This window comes from Platalea leucorodia (assembly GCF_965183815.1).
Source record: "Platalea leucorodia genome assembly, chromosome: 3".
In the NCBI taxonomy this organism is placed as follows: domain Eukaryota; kingdom Metazoa; phylum Chordata; class Aves; order Pelecaniformes; family Threskiornithidae; genus Platalea; species Platalea leucorodia.
In genome coordinates this window covers 100,405,762-100,425,181 of record NC_138825.1, presented here as the reverse complement: position 1 = coordinate 100,425,181, position 19,420 = coordinate 100,405,762, and the positions used below count along the sequence as shown (strand labels likewise).

Here is a 19,420-nt window from a genome sequence, read left to right as displayed (position 1 = left end):
ATCAAGCAATTACATTCATGTCTTTAGAGAATTTACATTTCTGAGCAAGAAACATTAAAGAGAGAGAAATTCCAGACAAAGATGGCAACTGATGCAGACTAACACTGTATCAGTGGACAGTGAAGCTCTACTAAGGAGTCTGAACCTATGATCTTAGAAAGTCATGAAATGGCATGGTCAAAGGATACTGACAGCAACTGTCTCTTAAGTGGTTCAATTAATACTTATCTCAAAAGTTTACAATTCCAGAGTATTATTAATATTGAACAAGACTTCATTGGTTTTTTGAAAACAGATGGAGAATTAGCATGCGAGACCAGTTGGTGATGTTTGTCTAGTTCTACCAGACGGATTCCATACATGAACCTGGCACAGAGAGCTGGATTATCTTCCCTCTCTAAGGTGCATGGAGGATTTTGCACTGCTAGTTTCCCATTAGAAATCTGAGATTGTTAAGGATAAAATGTTTATTTGGCAGAGTAGTAGAAAAGAATTGCTATCCTCAAATCACTACGTTCTTGCATGCCTAGTGCTGACAACAAAGGTCACATTGGGAAAAACTATTTCAGGATACAAATCAAATTGAAATTTTGAATGTTAATCTTGGCATAGTCTCTCTATACTCATTTTATTATATGAAGCCAAGTAAATAAGCAGTTGCGGGAAATATCACAAGGAACATAAAGAAATATTATTCATCTAAAAGCATTACAATTTCTTTCCACCCCAAAATGTTACTCAGACATCCCGTACTGTCATAGACTGAAAGAGTTTGTTTAAGGTTGGAAAGAACAATGACGAAATCTGGTCTCATTTCTCCCTTATAACACAAGGTAGAAAATTTCTTCCATTCAGACCTTAAATAGTCTGGCGCTTGACTAAAGCAGGTCTGCTAGAAAAATGACCTTGTTTGTTATCTAACTTTAAGAAACAAAGAATTTACAACTTCCCACAGTATTTGTTTCATCAGCTAACCCCTTTCAAACTGCCAAATCAATTACAGTAGTCTTTCCTACTCAGTATAAATAAAACTTACCTTAGTATAGAGAGATTTGAAACGATCTGAAGCACTATCCAGTTTATTTTGCACTTCAGCATATGTAGCCGAAGTATCAATACCATCTTTGTCAACCTTCACACCATCTCTTTTGCTACATGACCTTGCAGCATCTAAAACTCTTTGTCCAGAAATTGTAATATACCGTAAGTCACCTTTGTGAGATATAACATCTTCTGAAAAACTCTTTTGCCTTTTTAGTTTGACCATAATACCACTGAAGTCAGAAGCACCTGCCTCCAAATTGTCAAGTTCTTGTTCTGCCTGCTGCAGCCAGGTTTCAAATTCACTATAGTCTGCATCAAATTTCTCAAGTTCTTCTCTTAGAGAATGAGTCAACTTCATTTTCCGTTCTGATTCGGCTAAAGCAGTCTCGTACTGAGCCTTCAGCTCTTTCATGTTCCTTTGCATCTTGTCTTTTTCTTCAGGGGAAAGGTAGTGCCCTTGTTTCTCAAGCAGTGCCTGAGCAGACTGAGTTGCTATTATGACGGCCTGCTGCTGTGAAATAATTTTCTCATGTTGAGCCTACAAGAGAAAAAAAAAAAAATTATGACCAGCACCTTCTCGGATGGTTCCATTAGACCATTACTGTCTTGAAATCTCTGCTGAATTCTGCTTAGAAACGATGAGTAAAACAATGTCCATCAAAATAATAAAAAGCTTTTCTAATTTTCATATTATTTATTACAAAACATTTTGTGAGTAATTTAAGTGAAAGCATGACTCCTGGTCATCATATTTCTGCGCAGTTTCAAAATTTTATGAAACATCCAATGGTAATTTTAGCCAGATATACAGGCCATGACCAAACGGGAGTCTTCAAATATCACTGGAACTTGGAAAGACTGGGATATATATATCACACAAACACTTTCCCCTGTACTTCTAAAAGACAATTCTGTATAGTAAAACGAGACATTATCAATCTCTCTTCTTTTTTCCTAGTAAAAATTATTTGCTTATTACTTAACACTTAGGATAGCACGCTTAGTGTAATCAAAGTCTTCCCAATTCCCTGTCTCAAAACAGGATTTATCAAATAAAGCATTCAAAAGCAGGCAACTTTCCAAATCAGAACTGTTCCATTTCCTGTTACATATATTGTAGCTACCATTTCAGACAAATAGACCAAAAGGAGTGAAAGCAGCAAACATTAAAAAAAAATACAGGTACTTTCTTCTTATATTGAGTGGACAAACTATTATCCAATTTTTTAAATTTCATTTTTCAATTTCAAGAGCAGTGATTCTTATAAAATATACTTGGTCATAAAACAGGTCCTTTTGACGTTAAAAATCAAGACACATTCTATGCACGTAAATTGTTTCACTGTCATAAAAAATAGTAAGTCATAGGAACTAGAACTGTATGCCAAATAAAATCCATATTTCAAATAGATTCTTTCAAAAAAATCTCCATTCCTGAAGGTCCTCCATTCCCATGTAAAATAGCTATGTAAAATAAACTGGTATGCTTTTCTTCATGAGTACAGTGGGCAATTATCCTGTAGGCATTAGGTGCAGAAAAGAACTGTCAAAAAAGTGGAAGTAAAAACATTATGTACACAAAACCAAATTATCTCATTTTCTTAGGCTGTGGTTTTTGTTTTTTTTTAAATAAGAAAGGAAATCCAAAATAGTATCAGTTCCTGGTTGCTCAACTGCAAGTCAACAAAGGCCATAAAACTGAGCTCTTATTATTTTAAATGCTTCCAATTATCTTACCTGGGAATCTATTTTTAAAATGCTGCGCTTTGTAACTCATCCTTCCGAAGCCTTGCCCATGTGTTAAAGTTACAGTGAATGAAGATTATAATTTCAGCAAACTATTATTTGCAGCTATTGGTCATCAGTGTTCACAGGGAACTGTAGGGGGTTGAATCACTTGGCTATTACAAAGATTTTTGAAAAAGTCACATAAAGGGTATGAATTTATGTTGCTGCTTTTTGCATTTTATCTACCTGCATTAATTTCTCACAATAAAAATTAACAATAGACTCACCATCAGGATTCTCAACATTTGTCTTGTAGAATATGTCCTTTTTCTTATTTTGCAGGAAACAACCACAGTAACAGTGAAAAAGTGACAAATTTGCAATACATTCTAACTACTGGAATTCCTACCACTGTGTATCACTAACTTCCTAGTGCCTGTTCCAAAGTCTATGACAGAAAGGATGAGATTGAATTCACTCATGTTGACATGCTTAGCACCTAAATGTTGAATAAACCCAGTAACAGTACCTTGACTTTCTGATACTGCTGGTTAAGATTATCTTCTGTGCTTTTTACTAGTCCGTCCACCCGAGTTTCAATGTCTTGCTGCATTTCCAGCAGATTACCATTGACATCATCCTCCTCTCCTTCCAAAGCTGTCACATCTCCCTCTTCAAAGTGTGTTCCATTCTGTTCTATTGCCTGCTTAAATTTCCGGCCGTGCTCCGCTTCTTTATCCACGTTTGATAACCAATCCAAGAGATTTTCTATCGTATTTTTACTTTCTTCCAGCTGTTCTATGGCTGCAACCTACATTGAAATTTTACAGTTTCAGTTTAGAAATCTTCTTTAGGCACTACAAAATATCATATGCAAACAGATCATTTAAAATACATTAACATTAAACAAAATTTTTGGTTCACATACATGTTGCTGTTTATTTTATAAAGAAAATAAACCAGCAGTTTATTAGTCACCCAAATGAAATATGATTTTTATCTCTCCACAGTATATCAATAATAAGTTGCAAGACTAATCCTCTAAGACACGTAAAAAGTTTGAATAAAGGTATGAAATGGTTGCCTAAAAACCTTTTCTGTTTCCTGCTTAATTGCTGTTGTCATAGCTTTATCCAGTTCTTTTTTGGACTCTTCTGCCCTCTGGCTAAGGAGCAAACACTTTGTCTTCGCTTCATTCAGTTTCTGTTCAATAATAGTCTTGTCTTCTTGTGACAACTTTTCTCCATTCTCTTTCAAGAAGGTTTCTGTATTTTTCACAATCTCTGCCAGTGTCTGGGCACTCATTCTCATGTCTTTTTGTATCTCCTTTTGAGAAAAAAGAAAGGAAATAGAAGTAAGTAAATTATTCACCAGATCTTACCAATAAACTTTACTGGAACTATCTCTGTTCCCGGGGCAAGTACCACACTGGTCCTTTCTAACTTGGGAGAGTACATGATACGTTACTAAATTGCGGATAGGATTATTAAAAAAATAAAATCAATTCAACATTTGACAATGTTGCTGCAGCTCAATCTGTCTTTTTTTTTTTAAATTGCAAGTCTGTTGGCTTACACTCCTATCCAGACTGAGGCCACTTTTCTCCCTTTTTTAGCAGCTTAAATATTGTATTTCCACGTACACAGAAGAAAATGTGTCTTATTTTTTAGATATCAAGAGATTGTAAATCTGCTACACTGTAGTTAGTAAGGTGAGTCTCCTGACAAATTCCGTTCCATTACTATCCTAACAGAAACCTGTGGAAAATAAGGGGATTGAATAAAAGTCAGAAGCTTGTAGTCATCTTTCCCAGGTGGAAGTTTTCCTCTATTTCCTTGTTTTGTTCAGGCCAGAAATGCCATAAGAATATTTTTCTTTAATTGTAATCAATCATGACATTTCAATCTCCAAAGAATGTTTAAGTCCATTAAATTTCATAGTGGACAGATGTTTAGTTTTAGTTTATCCAAAGCAGTTTGCCTAGTCCTATGATAGCCAGCTTCCCTAGTCCTATGACAGAGTCAGTTTGTCCAGTCCTATGATAAGAGTCAGATAAAAAAGCCTTGCAGCAAAACTCTTCAAAATACTGTGAACAGGAATAAGCACTCCCTGATACCAATTAAAAAGCTGGTTACATTATTTTAGCATAATAAACAAGTGTAATTTTATCACATCTGACAGGAACAATCTTAAGGTAACATATAACAAATTTCACGTCTGCTCCAAGAGTGCTTCTTGAAATGTCTAGTACATACTCCCTATTCTAGCGTCTCCCAGTTTGAAAGCTTCTTTCCTCCCACTGGCACATACTGGAGTGTATTCATGGGCAGCAGTTTAAATGCATGCCATTAAGCCTTTGCTTTTGGTAGGTCAAACAAATCTATTTTACTGTCCTCTCACATGACACTCTTGTTATTCAACAAAAGAGTCTAGTCACTCCCCTGTGCACTCAGTCTTCTTTAACTTATCAGACTAGAATGGTGCATACCTCCTGTTTGGTCTGGTATTGTTCTAGCTCAGCCTTGCTGTCTCCAATAACAAGAGACTCTTGCTGTCCAATGAGTCGATTTTCAGTCTGTGTAAGCAAATCACAGATTTCCTGCAGTTTCTCTTTGCATTCCTGCTGCCGTTCAGCCACATCCTATATTAGAGCCAAATACAATCGAACAATAAAACAAAAATGTCCTCACTTCAGGAACTAACAGACACTCTAATAGGAATTACCTTTGAACATCAATATTGCAAAGCAATCATTTTAAAAGTATGCTGTAAACATGATAGCAGTGGTATAAAGAGCAAGATGAACATACAGAAGTTATGGATAAACCTCAAATATGTTGTAAGTAAAAGAGACCATGTTTGATGGAATTGCCCAAGAGAAGTCTGGCCATGCACATATGTGAAAGATGAAATCTCCAAACAACGGGAGTGAAAATCCAGTCTCTTAACCGCTTGAAACTTGTGATAAACATAATTAATTCTGAAAAAAGGATATCAAAACAGAGGTTAGTTATGATTGCAAGTTAGCTCTTGTTGGTATGCATAATATGTTACCTGAATAGAAAATGTTGACTTTTTAAGCAGTAGAAAAGAACAAAACATGCAAGATCATTATTGTTACTAAGTCCGAGAAAAGTTATCTGTGCCTTCCCTTTACTCAATTTTATGTTTCTTTCACAAAGTATAGTGGAAACATGTTCTTAAAATGGCAAAATAACACAAAGTCTTCAGAATGCTAAAACACCTTTCATTATGCATAAACTGGGGGGTGAGGTGGTGATTCTGAGTCTTAACAGTGCTTCTATGAGAGGAGATGCAGTTAAAGTGCACCATCTTATCAGCCACCTGTGACTCTACAAAGGCTGCTTACGCTTGCCAACTGCAGCCATGCCAGCTGAAGAGGTAACTGTCCCAACTTGACTCACAGCTTTCCCAGTGCCCATGCCTAGAATTGCAAATATCTTAGCTGATTTACTCCTATGTTTGTCCCTCTAATCTGTCTCAGTCAAAACAAGCAATGCTAGCAAGGATTTAAACAAATCTGGTTCTTTGACTATGAAGACCTAGAAAAAAGATCACATAAGCAGGCAACCTGGCAAATCAGAGGAAAAGAAAGTCTTCAGCAGGACAGAAGTGATGAGCAATGGTGCGACAGTAAATTCATTGATCAGTCAGAAGAGTTCACTGCTTTATTTAATTACTGGTATAGCTGCTAAACAAACACCACCTGTGAGAAACCTCAAGTAAATTTCTCTCATTGCTAGAAAGAGAAGACCAGGTCACCTCAGGCTTTACAGATCCTTATGCCCAAAACTGTATCTCTCCATAATCTAGTATCCTGTTTCTGTGACTGTACCAAGGAAAGATTAAAATGACAATTCACCAAAGTTGATCAATACCATTTCTGTAGAACTATGAATGTATCTGTAATAAAACTGAGAAGATAGGAATACGCTTCATACTGCATGCTGGTATGAAAATTCCTCATCCAGAGACAAAACACTCAGCACACATTTACACAGAAAGGCAAACCTTCTGATCCCCCAGCTCTTGCGCTGCCTGTAACTGAGCCTCTAAACTTTCCACTTGAGATGCTATTGCTTCCTTTACTTCCTGAAAAGATTTCTGGGTGGTATTTAAGAGCCTCAGCAGCTGTTTGCTCTGATTAGGAGAAAGATCTTGGGCATGTTCAGAAATGAAGAACTGAACATCGAACGCAGTGGACTCCAGTTGCGTTTTTTTACAGCCGAGCTCTGCAGCACTGTTCTGTAAATGAAGAGAAGGAAATGACTGGCAATGAAGACAAATTCAGTACAAGTAAAACACAAGTATCACCACCTTCTGTTCTTAGCTCCTGTTCCAAAATGCTTTTGGGAGACAGTTTGGCCACAGTAAATCAAAACTCTCTGTCAGAACCATTCTGACACATTCAGACACAGCATTTGAATTTCTGCATGGTTCGCCTCTGGGACAGTCCATGTCCAAGTAATGAGTAAGATGACCTTGAACACCTCTATTTCTTTGCTCTCTAATGGATGTCTGAAAACTGGCTGACCTTCAACTCTGGAAGATTTGTGGCAGGTTAGGTTTAACATTTCTAGGTTCTAGGTCTGAAGACCCAGAAATGTTAAAATATTTACTTGAAAGCATTCCTATTCTTAACTCCACAGCAAGAAGCCCCATTTCTAGCAGTGTGGCAAATTCTGCCCATAGTTACACACTGTGCAGCCCCTATGACATGACCATGCATACTGGAACCCTATTAAAGCACAGTAAAATAATGTCATTTTTATCATTCGTACATACAGAGGTGTATGAACTTTACCAAAAACTTGATCCGCTTTGTTTTTCATAACTCATGTCATGGAGTGTGTAATGAAGAGGCTTTTTATCTCTCCTCATCTTCTGTTCTCACATATAATTGATTTGGAAGGTAATTAAACTTCAGTAAAGATTCTGGATCTTAAGCATAAAGAACCGATTTTCATCACTGAAATATTTGTATTATAAATTAGATTTCCAAAAAGGTTCAGATTTATTGCAACAAATGTGAGCAGAACCAATAGCTTTCTTAGTAAGTCAAACTCTATCAAAAATTCTTTCAAGATGAAAAGCAAATGAACAAGATTTTATTAGGGGATTATCAAGTAGTTGTCTTCTTAAGTAATTAGTTCTAGCTGTCTGTTTAAGCAATAGAGGTTAATGGGCAAATATACAAAACCTACCTAATAATTCACAGTAAGTAGTAACATTTATCAGAAGCACCAATACCTGCCATAAAGGATACTTACTTTAAGTAGCTGTAAACTTTTCTTCATCTCTTCTATATCATTTGTATTCATTACGAAGTCATTCATGATTTTACTGTTTTCTGTGATCCAGTCTGAAAATCTCTGCAGCTTGCTTAAAAGTTGCTGGTGTAATACTGCAAGCTTAGACTAGAAAGGGAAGTTTTGTATTTATTTAGGCCCCTGGAATCTAGTAACATTTTCTATCATGTTAAATAGAATCATACATGTATTTTTATATTAAGATAAAACAAAATAAAGCAAAACCAAATCCTTTCTTTTTAGCTGAATTACCTTGAAAAAAACTAAGATAACAACATACACCAATAAAAACATACCATTTCTGAGTCAACAGCACAGACTATTTGTTTTGCTCGTTTCGAAGATGTATCACAGACCACCAAAAATGCTTCCTGCAAATAGTCATAGCTTATCTTTAGCTCTTTAAGTTTTTCTTCAGGAATATCCCCGTGACAAAACTTTAAAAACTCTTCTGTCAACTTCATGTCCTTTTTAAGGATAATTGCAAAAGTAGCCAGTCCTGATTCAAATGACTACAAAGAGAATATATATAAAATGTATTAAGTTACTAAGCAAGAAAGACATTTAAATCTGAATTACTTTAATTATATTTGAAACCTCTCTTTTTTTATCTAAGGGCTTTTCCTAGCACCCATCACTGAAGTAACAAGCATAAAGAACACTTTACTTACCTCTAGTTGTTCCAGTTCATCTTTTAGTCTTTCCAGGTTGTTACTAATAGGCTGCTGCTTATCTAGGTGGCTTTTCATATCTTGAAGCACTGCCAAATGTCCTCGCATTTTCTCTGTTATCTTTAAGCACTGCTGTACTCCATCAACCTGAAAATCAGTTTTAACAATAAGAAAAGGTTTTCCGAACTGACAGGCTTGAAAACAAGCAATAAAAGTCCTTGTTTTAATTATGATTTATTTTAAATTTATCATTTAATTTTTCAACCACTTTTCCAGTTTAATTATTCTCTCTAGCACTTGGAAGGATTCATGCGATTCCTTTAACACAGGACATGTAGCACATACCAGCTGTTGTTACTTACCACGCTAGTGGGGGTGTCTTCCAGGACTGCTTCTTTTGTTTTGAAAAGAGGGTCAGTAAAGCCTTTGGACAAGCTGTCTGTCTTCCCACGCTCCTGGTCACTTTTCCGAGTAACAGCTGTGTCGTCTGCCAATGTTTTCTCTTTAGCAATTTCTGATCCAAACTCTGATTGTTCTGTTGAGAAAAGAGTACAAAGCCCATCTACTTTGCCTTTACCCTCTCGTTCTGTTGTGATACCAGCAACCTGTGAGGTTGTAAGCAAACCACTTATCAGCTCCTCTAACTTGCTTGTACTTTCATCTCCAGGTGAGATTTGAAAAATCTCCAGAAGTTCAGAAGTAGTAAGTTTTGGAACAGAAGCTTTCACGTCTGTTTCACTCTTCCTTTCATCTGGATCACCCATCTTTTGCTTGCGGGATTCCTGCTTCAGAATATCACGAAGAAGATCAGGACTTCTGCAATCAGGCCAAAGCAATGAAAGAGTATCGCTGCCCTTTGACTCTGTACACGGCGTAGTAACCATTAATGCAGTTCTAACAGCATTGCTTATTTGCTTGAGATTTGACTCACTAGATGTGTCACTCCCAAGCTGGGCGCTTCTAACCATTGTAAGTAAATTTTGCATTAAAATTTTGGTATCGGAGTAACTTAGGGGTTCACCCTCCTGCTTGCAGGAAACATGTCCCATTTTTAATTTCCTTTGTAATATATTCTTTAAGTCTTCCATTAGTGTGTCAGTCATTTCTGGTGATTGTGAAATACCTTCCTTTACTTGAAAATCTTTGCAGGGTCCCGTTTCCTTTTGTAATGACTCCATGGACATTTGTTTTTTGAAACCATTTCCAAGGGAAGAGGTCTCACTGGCCATGAAATTTTCTCCCTTTGTGTTTTTCAGCGTCTCATGTTCTTTCTGGGCATCACAATTCAAGTCAGCCTCTATGCTGCTCAGAAGCGCAGAAGAGACATCAGTGGTACGGGTGTGACTCCCAGAAGGCAGCACTTCACTCCCATCCCCTGATTCTTTGGCATCCTCAATACTTCCTAAAGTATCTGCTTTTATTGGGGAAAATTCACTATCATTGCTGCTCTTGCTTTCTGAAAAGTCTTCAATAACGTTGTCAGTATTTTGACAGATAACTCTCCCTGTTTCTTTAGTTATGCTCATTTCCTTTGGTTTCACTGTATCAGTTGGGGGAAAAGAATAAATGTTAAATTCACTTGAATGCATTTCTTCCGTATTTAGCAGGAAATCCTTTTTCCCTCTTTCCCTGTCCTCAAAGCAACAGGATTCAGTTTTATCCAATTCTGAATGGCTGCCTTCTTTTGAATCTGTTGTATATTGTTTTAAAGAAGCGGAAATGTTAAAATCTCTCTTAAATTCATCTGATTTCGCACCAACTCCAATGTCAAGCAAAGCTTGATCAACATTTACTTGTTCTTTACTTGAAACAGGAGTTTCTCTATCAGCTTTAACTACTGATGCATCAAATATTTCCCCAAGGCTTTCCATGTGAATAGGACTTTTATTTAGCCCCATGATACCACATTCCTCCATAATATTTACTCTATTTTTATTTTCTGCTAGAATCTCAAGATCTCTTCCTATTTGACCATGCTTCCTACTGGTGACTGGATGTATTTGGTCACTAAGTGAACTATCACCATCACTCACATAAGGCATATCCACAAGGAATTTATTGTCCATTTGGGACGAACTTTCCTTTAGTTGTTCCATACCAGCCATATCATTTAATACCTTTTCCTCTGCAAATACTGCTTCTCTCTGTCTTTGCCCATGATTTGAATGTAACACTGGCATGGTCACATTATGAATAAAGCATTCTGAGAGAAGCGAATCTGTCCGAGTATTTTCATCATCATCAGTAGCTTGCTTTGTAATTGGGAAGGCTGTTACACTAATGTCAGATGTCACAATATCATCAAGAAGCTGAGAACTTTGAACCTTAAGCTGTGTTTTATTATTTTCTTCACTCTTACAGGATGTCCATTTAGTGTCAAAGGTATTTTCAAACTGAATAGGCTCAGTAGTATCTTGTGACGTGTGTTTACTTTTGACACAAGTCCCATATTCATCTTCTGTTTCCTGCTGTCTGTCTTCTTCACTTGTACATGTATGACTAAAACATCTTTCCTCAGAAACATCTGATGCAGATTCACATTTTCCTGAGGATAGTTCTCCATTTTCATGGTTAGACTGGAATTGCAAAATATACCCTCTCTTGTGGCCTACAGAATAGCAACAGGCATCAATATTCTGATTATTTTCATCACTATTTTCTATGTCTCCTAAGGAAATTAACAGCTGGTCACCTTTGTTTATACATTGATGGTGTGAGTAAAAATTATCCATTTCTTCATCACTGTCAGAATCGGTGTCAGAGTCATCATAACTATCATAATCCTCCTCATAATCTTCCTCCCCCTCCGTTCCTTCAGATTCATCCTCACAGGATTCACTTTCCACTTTCATTTCATTTTCCTCATTTCTGTCTCGTACTTCTGCTTCATACATCCTCTGTGAAGAACTAAGGCCTCCTTCTTTTCCTCCTTCACTCTCCAGAGTAACTGGTAATTTTTGCTCCTTCTCTCCAAAGCAACCTGTTCTTTCCCTTTCCTCCTCAGGGATTCTTTCCATAGTGTCGGCACTTGCAGAAGCTATATTTATGCTCTCAGGTAGACCTGTCAGATTTACATGGACACTCTCTCCAACATTAGTTGCAAGTTCTTGAAAAGAGCTGGTTTCTTCTCTCAGGGTTATTAGACCACCTCTCTCCTCTAGAAAACCTAATGGAACTGATATTCCAGGCAATTCTGGCTCTGGTGTATCATCGTCCCCCAACTGCAAGGTATCAAAACCATCATCACCTTGAGGAGTGTCATAGGAATCATCGTCATCAATTTGTGGAGTATCATAGACATCACTGTCATCATCATCAACCTGAGGTGTTTCATAGGCATCATCGTCATCATTATCATCAAACTGAGAGCTGTCATCTTCAGAGGCTACCTCACCACATTCACGCTGCAAGCAGTTACTTTCAAACTGTGGGATGCCATCACTCCCTTCTACTGACGAGTCAGAACTACTGTCACACAGCAGTAACTTGTCGAACGTAAGATTGCTTTCTTCTACTGTTAGCCTTTGTGCTGTGCTGTCACTGTCCCCCACAGGTGGTCCATCATGTATAACAGTATCACCACCTAATGAAGGCCGGCAGTGCATGTCTCCACTGTCTTCTAGACACAGCTTACTCTGCAAATCAGTACAATCCTCCAAAGATGGCCTGCTATGTATATAAAGATAGTCCTCTAGGGATGGTCTGTTAGGCACATCAGCATAGTCCTGTAGAGGCTGCTCATTATATCCATTATTTTCAAACTGTAGTGTGTCACTGCATTGACTAACTGGTTCTTCTGGAAGTCTATATTCAGTATCTGCACTGATGGATGAACCAAGGCTTCTCTGAAAATCATCTGTCTTGCCACTTTCCAGTACCATTCTGCTATTGTCAGCTTGCAGTATGTGAGGCCCGTGTTTTGTGCACCTTTTCAGCTCTCTCCAGGTTTCATTATCTGACAAATCATCCACACTCAAGGAATCATTCCTGTTTTCATTACCCAGACTGTCTGCCATATAAATCTCTTCTTTCTCTCTTTCTGAAATAAGATTTGGATTTGAGAAATTTGAAACATATCCTTCAATGTTCCCTGAATTTGTCTGCTGATTGTTATGCTTACACAGTTCTGCCCACTCAGAAACTTCCAGAAGACCTCTAAGTGCATTTCTGTTCATGGAATTTTGAGTGCTACTTACTTCATTTCTAAGTTCTGTAGGGTTAGCTAACAGCATCTCCTGTGTATATTCCGATTGCTCAGTACCAATAGCATTGCAAACATTCGGTCTACACACATGGAGATCTTCTCCCTGTGAAAATATATAATTCCCTAAGTCTTCAAACTGATGTAATTTCCTGTTATTAGAAGTATTCTCAGCACCTGAAAGATCACCCTGAACACTGCCTGTGACATCACTGAAGTGGACACTGCCAGCTGACGTTAGGTTAATTCCTTTCGGGCTTATGTATTTGTTATTAAACTCCATTTCTGACACATCAGCACTGTACGCAGCACCATCACCTTCCAGCAACATATTGATGGCTTCTTGCAGTTGTCCATCATATAATAAAAGTCTTCCTCCAGTGTTTGCATCCATATAACTATTTATCATCAGATAAGATATGAATAGTTTCTTAGCTTGATCTACATTATGACATACAGGGTCTGCTGTACCAGAATCTTCACGTTCCTCCTCACAGTCATGAAAGACAGATGGCAGGAATTCATACGTCGATAACCATTTTGCAGCATTTTTACAAGGGGACTCTAATTCTTCTACATTGGGCATTTTATCTGGTAAAGTCACATTGGTCAAAACAGATACAGTATTGATGTCTATTATCCCTGACTGTGCAGCCTTATCTAGACTGACTATTTCACAAGTTTCTGGAATGTAAAGTGCAGCTATTTTCTGTCTATCATTTAGTATTTTGAATGCCAGCTCATTTGTTATCATCTCTTGGTGCAAAGAAGTTGATATGGGGAATATTTCACCAGTGTGAGGCCAAATTAGTCCAACAAAGCCTCTCTGTGCTTCTAATACCAGCAGTGCACTGGTAGATGATATTAAGTTGCATTGTACAGCTTCATCAACAGTCAAGCGTTGTCCTGAATTTGGACAAAGGATTCCACCAGTCTGAACCTGATGTGTGAGGATCCCACAAGCAGTGTCCTGATCTATCATCCCTTGTCTCATGGCCTCTTCCACAGTCATTCGCTTCCCTGAGTCAGAATCAATTATACCTCCAGACGTTAACTGAGCACCCAGCAGCCTGAACATTGTTTCCCGATCGATGAGTCCTTCATGGGCTGCCCTCAAAATAGTTATCTTCCTTCCACATTTGAATATGATTCTACCTTTTTCTTGTGGTTTCACAGGTAGGAGTCTTAACCCTGTTTCTTCATGTATTATACTTCTATGAACCATCTGTTCAAGGGAAATCTTCTCAGCACAGTTAGGGTCTATCAGATCTTTACATGTGTCTTGTTTTTCCAGAAGCTTTGCATATAATGTTGGAGAAATCAGGTTTCTCTGGAAAGCATTCTGCAAAGTCAGATTTTCTCCAGTAGATGGCAAAATCAAGTGCCCACTTGAAAGCTGATTCTCAAGAATTTTAATAGCCAAAGGTTCTGAAATTAGACCTTGTTCTAAAGCTGATACAACAGGAAGATTTGATAATGATGATTCTGAAATAAGCTTCTTTGCATTACTTAATTCCTGCAACTGCAACAGAATCTGCTCATCAATTAAGCCATGAACTTTAGCTTCTTCCAAATCATAACATACTCCTAATTCTGGAGAAATGATTCCAGAAAGGATCAGCTGATTCTCGAGCAATCTAATTCCAGTGTCATAGTCAATAAAACCTTTTAAAATAGACTGAAAGACTGAAAGGACTTCTCCAGTCGTTTGGTCAACGACACCAGCAATGACTTTATTCACCTAAAAAGGAATATAAAAGAAAAGCTATCACTATTTTCAGACTGTGTATTTCAAATTTTCTTTTGATTTTGAATGCATGGTAAGCATAAAAACATGTACTTACCAGGCCTGGAGGAATGCTGTGAATGTTAGCAGCTCAAATGCGCAAGTGATCTATGTCAGTCATTCAACAGCACACGATGTGATAAAAGATTTAAAATCAACATGCATCTGTGAATTGAAAACCTATGCTTTGCGTACACAAACAGGGTTAGTGAAAGACAATAGGAGAAATGATTGCAGAGTGAGCAAATAGAACATATACCTGAAAGGCAAATATTCATGCTCTAAATGTCTGTGAAAGGTTAGAATATTCGGAAACAGTATGTGATTCAAAACGACCATGCTATTCATGTTTACAGCATACAGCACTTCTGTATATACACTCAACAATATGGAATCAGATACTCTAGCACCAAATATTGCATTTAGTTTGCATGGAAAGCATGAAGTCAGTTTGGCAACATTATCTGAACTAATTACACAAACGCTGTCTCTATGAGTATATGAGAACACTCATTTGCAACATAATTTTTGAGAATTCCATATTTAAGATCCATTAACAAATGTATTTGTAGTGTTTCAGAGCTAATCATGTTATGTGCCCCAATTTTCATATCCAGATAAATTTTAATAAAAACTGAAAGCAGATCTCTCCTAGGACACTTCTGAGCAATATATGGGAGTGATTAACATGTTATTTTATGGTGTCACTTCTGCAGCAGAAACACAGACTTATCTAGCAGTCAAAGAATGGCTTTCAAGAGAAGAGTTAAGAGATGAATGATTTGTTTATCTTTCTTCATGCAAGGCACACATTATTAAGACTCTTCACAAAAAAATCTGATGAGCAGAATGTTCATATGCACAAGTAAGATCACACACCGTAATTCATAGCAAATACACAAAACCTTCAGTCAATTAAATCGCAAGTTCCTTTACACACTGTTAATTGCAGCTTCTTCTTTTACTGATCATGTGTGGTTCCAAAACCATGCAGTAAATCTCAGAAGAGACTGAAATGTAATTTTCAATCTTGTTACCTTTTCTTCCATCTTTTCATCACCCAGATACTGTGTTTCCTGCAGCTGCTTCAAAGCTTCATTGGATAGCAAGCTGTAGCTCTCCTGGAGGGATCTGACTTGCTTTTCCATTTCACTTCTCTCTTCAACTGTCATTCTATTAAGACAAAAAGAAAAATAGAAGAAGGAGATATCTTTGGTAATTTGTCACCTGCAGGGAGTCATCTGCTTACCTTTACTTAAAAAGGGGGGGGGGGGGGAGTGGAAATTGGCAAAAGTAGTCTGAAAAAAACATAGCCTAATTACAAGGATGTTCAAGAAAGCTATAATCTGCTTGTAGTCATTCAGCAAAATAAGCTACATTAATCTAGAATTTATGGTGAATTATCACTAAAGCACTTAACATTTGCATGTGCCTTTGTCTACTGATTACCAGTCAAGACAGGTAACATAGCAAGCAAAGTGTCATGAGATATCTCAGCAATTTAATAACTTAAACAGTCTGATTTCAGATACAGATGAAACAAACTTGCGACTTATAGTTCAAATACTAATTTACTACTAATTTGTTAATTATTTTGACTTCAAATGAAAATTACTACCTAATGATTTTTAAGCGGACCAGAGGTATATAAAACTAGCCAAATCCTTGAAATAAACAAAACTGCATCAAGCTTTCCCAAATGGGAAAACGAAATGATAAAAGTAAAGAAAAAACCAGACATATTTCTATGTGAAACGTAACTGGAACTGTAAGATGAGGATATGATTTCTTTTTAAGCGAACAGTTCAATTCATTTACATTATTTCAAAAATAAAAATGGCATACTTCTCACTGTGCTTAGCTAAAAACGACTGAGTAGTCTGCAAAGCTTCAGCTATTTGTTCTTTCTTGGTTGACACTTCATCCAGGGAAATCTGAAAAATAAACAACCTGTGTTCAAGACTTAACTATGCGCATAGATACAAACAAACAACATAGTATTTCTATCTGGGACTAAACTCAATAGTACAAGTACTTGATTTTGTTTCTTTAAATACCAGCTATTAGAGCGATATTCTTTACTATGGAATTGTATTATTTATATATGGATAAGTCATCGTCCTACACCTTTTGGTTAAATAAGCTGTTTGTATTAGAAAATTATTGGGTGAGACAAAAAGAATTTATTTTAAAATGTTATTTATTTGAAAAGTAACCAATTATTTAAAACCAATTATTATAGTTAGCACAGTTTAAAGAAGCTTTATAAAGATATGTGTACAATGGTCACGTTCAAGAAGTTGCTCACCAATATGGGAGATAATAACTTTTTAAAACATACCAGAAGGCCACAAACCTTCATGAAATTCAATGACGGGGACAAATGCAATATCAGACACTTGGAAAAAATGAATTATTTATTAATATTCTCCCTGCTATCATTTCTGTCATCTCCATTAAAGCACTTGTTCTGGCAGAGGAACTTGTGAGAATTTAATCTTTTAACTTTTCTGAGAAACTGCCTGAAGTCTCTTCAGAGAAAAGCACTCATTTTGGATAAATAAAGGCAAAGTATCAAAGTGGAGTCTAGGACTTCATTAGCAAGCCCGAGATATGCTCGGTGTCAGCGCTAAGAGAACTCTAGCAAGGTGCTTGGGCCCTGCATTCACCCAGATCTGGACACAACCAATTCTGTCCCTGTGTGCATCGTGTCAAAGGGCCTGAACACGGTCTTGAAGAGAGTCTCCCTTTGCAATCACTGCCAGCAAGCCACAGTGCCACCACTTGTGCTGCTGGGACAGAAACTGAGAAAGCAAGCACTGTATGCACTATGCAGGAAGGCAACGTGAGCAGGCTGAGGGAGCAGGTGGGGTCATGAGCACCACTTTGCTCAGGGAACCGGCATCGCTGCGGCGGCTGTGTGCGCCCTCTCGCCACTGGCTTCTCCACCCACTCCACAGCTACACCCCGCAGTAACCCCAAACCACTGTGTGAAACGTATTTCAGCTAACATTAGCTAACAAATCACTAGTGTACATGTTTCTACAAAACTTGCCAAGGCACCTGTACTAGTCAGCGGAGACACAAAACCAGGCACCTCTGGAAGGTGACGCTACCTCGCTGGGCTGTTTCACGAGGGAAGGAAACACCATCGGCAGACGCCCGCCTCCCACGGGCTGGAGGAAGCCGAGGCGGCTAACTCACAGGTTACTCACTGACGGCTCAGGCTGGATGGGGAAGATGCCAGCCACAGTAACCGTGGTAAGCTGAGATGCTCTAAGGAGTTGAGCGCTGGCCCAACACTGACAAAGGTTTGCACTGTCGTCATTAACAAGGGCAGAAAATGACTGGTGTTGAATGTTTTTGCAAAGCCTGACCCTAACCATTAGTGATTTACCAGCCAATATGCTCAAATCAATACAAGCTTACCTTCTCCTATAAATATAGGGACAAACTCAGTAACAGAACTAGCACTGGTCCTCTATGAACAAGCAGCACGCTGGGACCGGTGGCCATCAGGACTGCAGGACTGCCAACCTGCCCGAGAGCAAGCTTGATTTATGCACACGCTGCTCCAGTGGCTCCAACTGGCACCAGCACGCATGACCAAAATAAAAACTCAGGAACAGGCTGCCAGGAGGGCCAAAATCATGGTTGCACGACCACACATCCAGCCCTGCACTGAGGGATGTGGAAAAAATACTGCTCCATCTCTCTGCTACTCAGTGTGCAGGTAGATCTTCACCTACTGACATCTTTTCAGGTGTCACTAAGCTATTTTGTGGGACAAGCCTAGCAGGGGAGCTGTTAGAAATGACAGGAGACTTCACAGATGGAACTTAATGGTAAGAGTTACAACTGTACACAATGACAATGTACCTGTTAAATACAAAGACGGCAAGATGGGCCACTCCAGCAGCCTCTGGACTAGTGTGATCATAAAGAAGGCTCAGTCAACACCTGCTGCATTCCCTAAGACAGCAGCTTTGACTATCCCATAAGAGGACCCCTCAAAATAACTTTTTAAAAGCAAATAAAAAGAAACCTGGCCCTCAGGCCCCTCCTGCCAACTCTCTCCTTCCTGGTGCCAGAGCAGAAGTTACCAGACTTATTCACTGAACCATTTCAGGACAAGGGGGCAGACCTACAAAGAGCCGTCCTGCCACGATGCACTGTCCCTCCACAAAGCCCGAGTTACGGTCTGCAGGGTCTAGTTTCTCTAGACTGACATCTTGCAGTGTCAGAAATCGTCACATGCCAGGCCTGTAAAAAGCAGCTTGCGCTTCTTCCTGAGTAACGTTTGTGTCCCTGAACATCGGTGTTCATTTACCCATCCCTCCACTCACAATCAAATGTGAAATTACACCTTCGGTAAAATGTGGATGGTGATTTGGAGAAAAAAAGGATTTATGGGATATTTTCTCATTTTAATCAACGCAGAAAGCTAAAAGTGGTATTTTACCAAAAGACATCCGTGTACCTGCTGCTTAGGCAAATCTGTCTTTTCAGCCTTTTCTCCTTCTTCTTTACTGAGTGTCTTGCTGAGGTTTGACACCCATTTCAGTAAATCCCCAGCCTTCTCAACATGTTCCTTCTTTTCTTCTTCCATTGACTTCTGATGAGCACCGCGAATTGTAAAAAACACGTAAACATAAATTGT

At 38.2% G+C, this 19,420-nt stretch overlaps 1 protein-coding gene across 7 annotated transcripts in view; it reads right to left on the bottom strand.

The window, feature by feature from the left end:
- The window catches only part of DST (dystonin), a 302,794-nt gene that overhangs the window by 102,396 nt on the left and 180,978 nt on the right, over nt 1-19,420 (bottom strand). For all 7 annotated transcript variants that reach the window (XM_082306929.1, XM_082306927.1, XM_082306930.1 and 4 more), the window contains 7 exons: nt 19,241-19,375; nt 16,606-16,694; nt 15,798-15,933; nt 5,261-5,413; nt 3,865-4,098; nt 3,302-3,583; nt 1,037-1,582 (listed from right to left, as the gene is read on the bottom strand). In XM_082306929.1, coding sequence (XP_082163055.1) covers nt 1,037-1,582; nt 3,302-3,583; nt 3,865-4,098; nt 5,261-5,413; nt 15,798-15,933; nt 16,606-16,694; nt 19,241-19,375 — 1,575 coding nt within the window. The remainder of the gene's footprint in view (nt 1-1,036; nt 1,583-3,301; nt 3,584-3,864; nt 4,099-5,260; nt 5,414-15,797; nt 15,934-16,605; nt 16,695-19,240; nt 19,376-19,420) is intronic.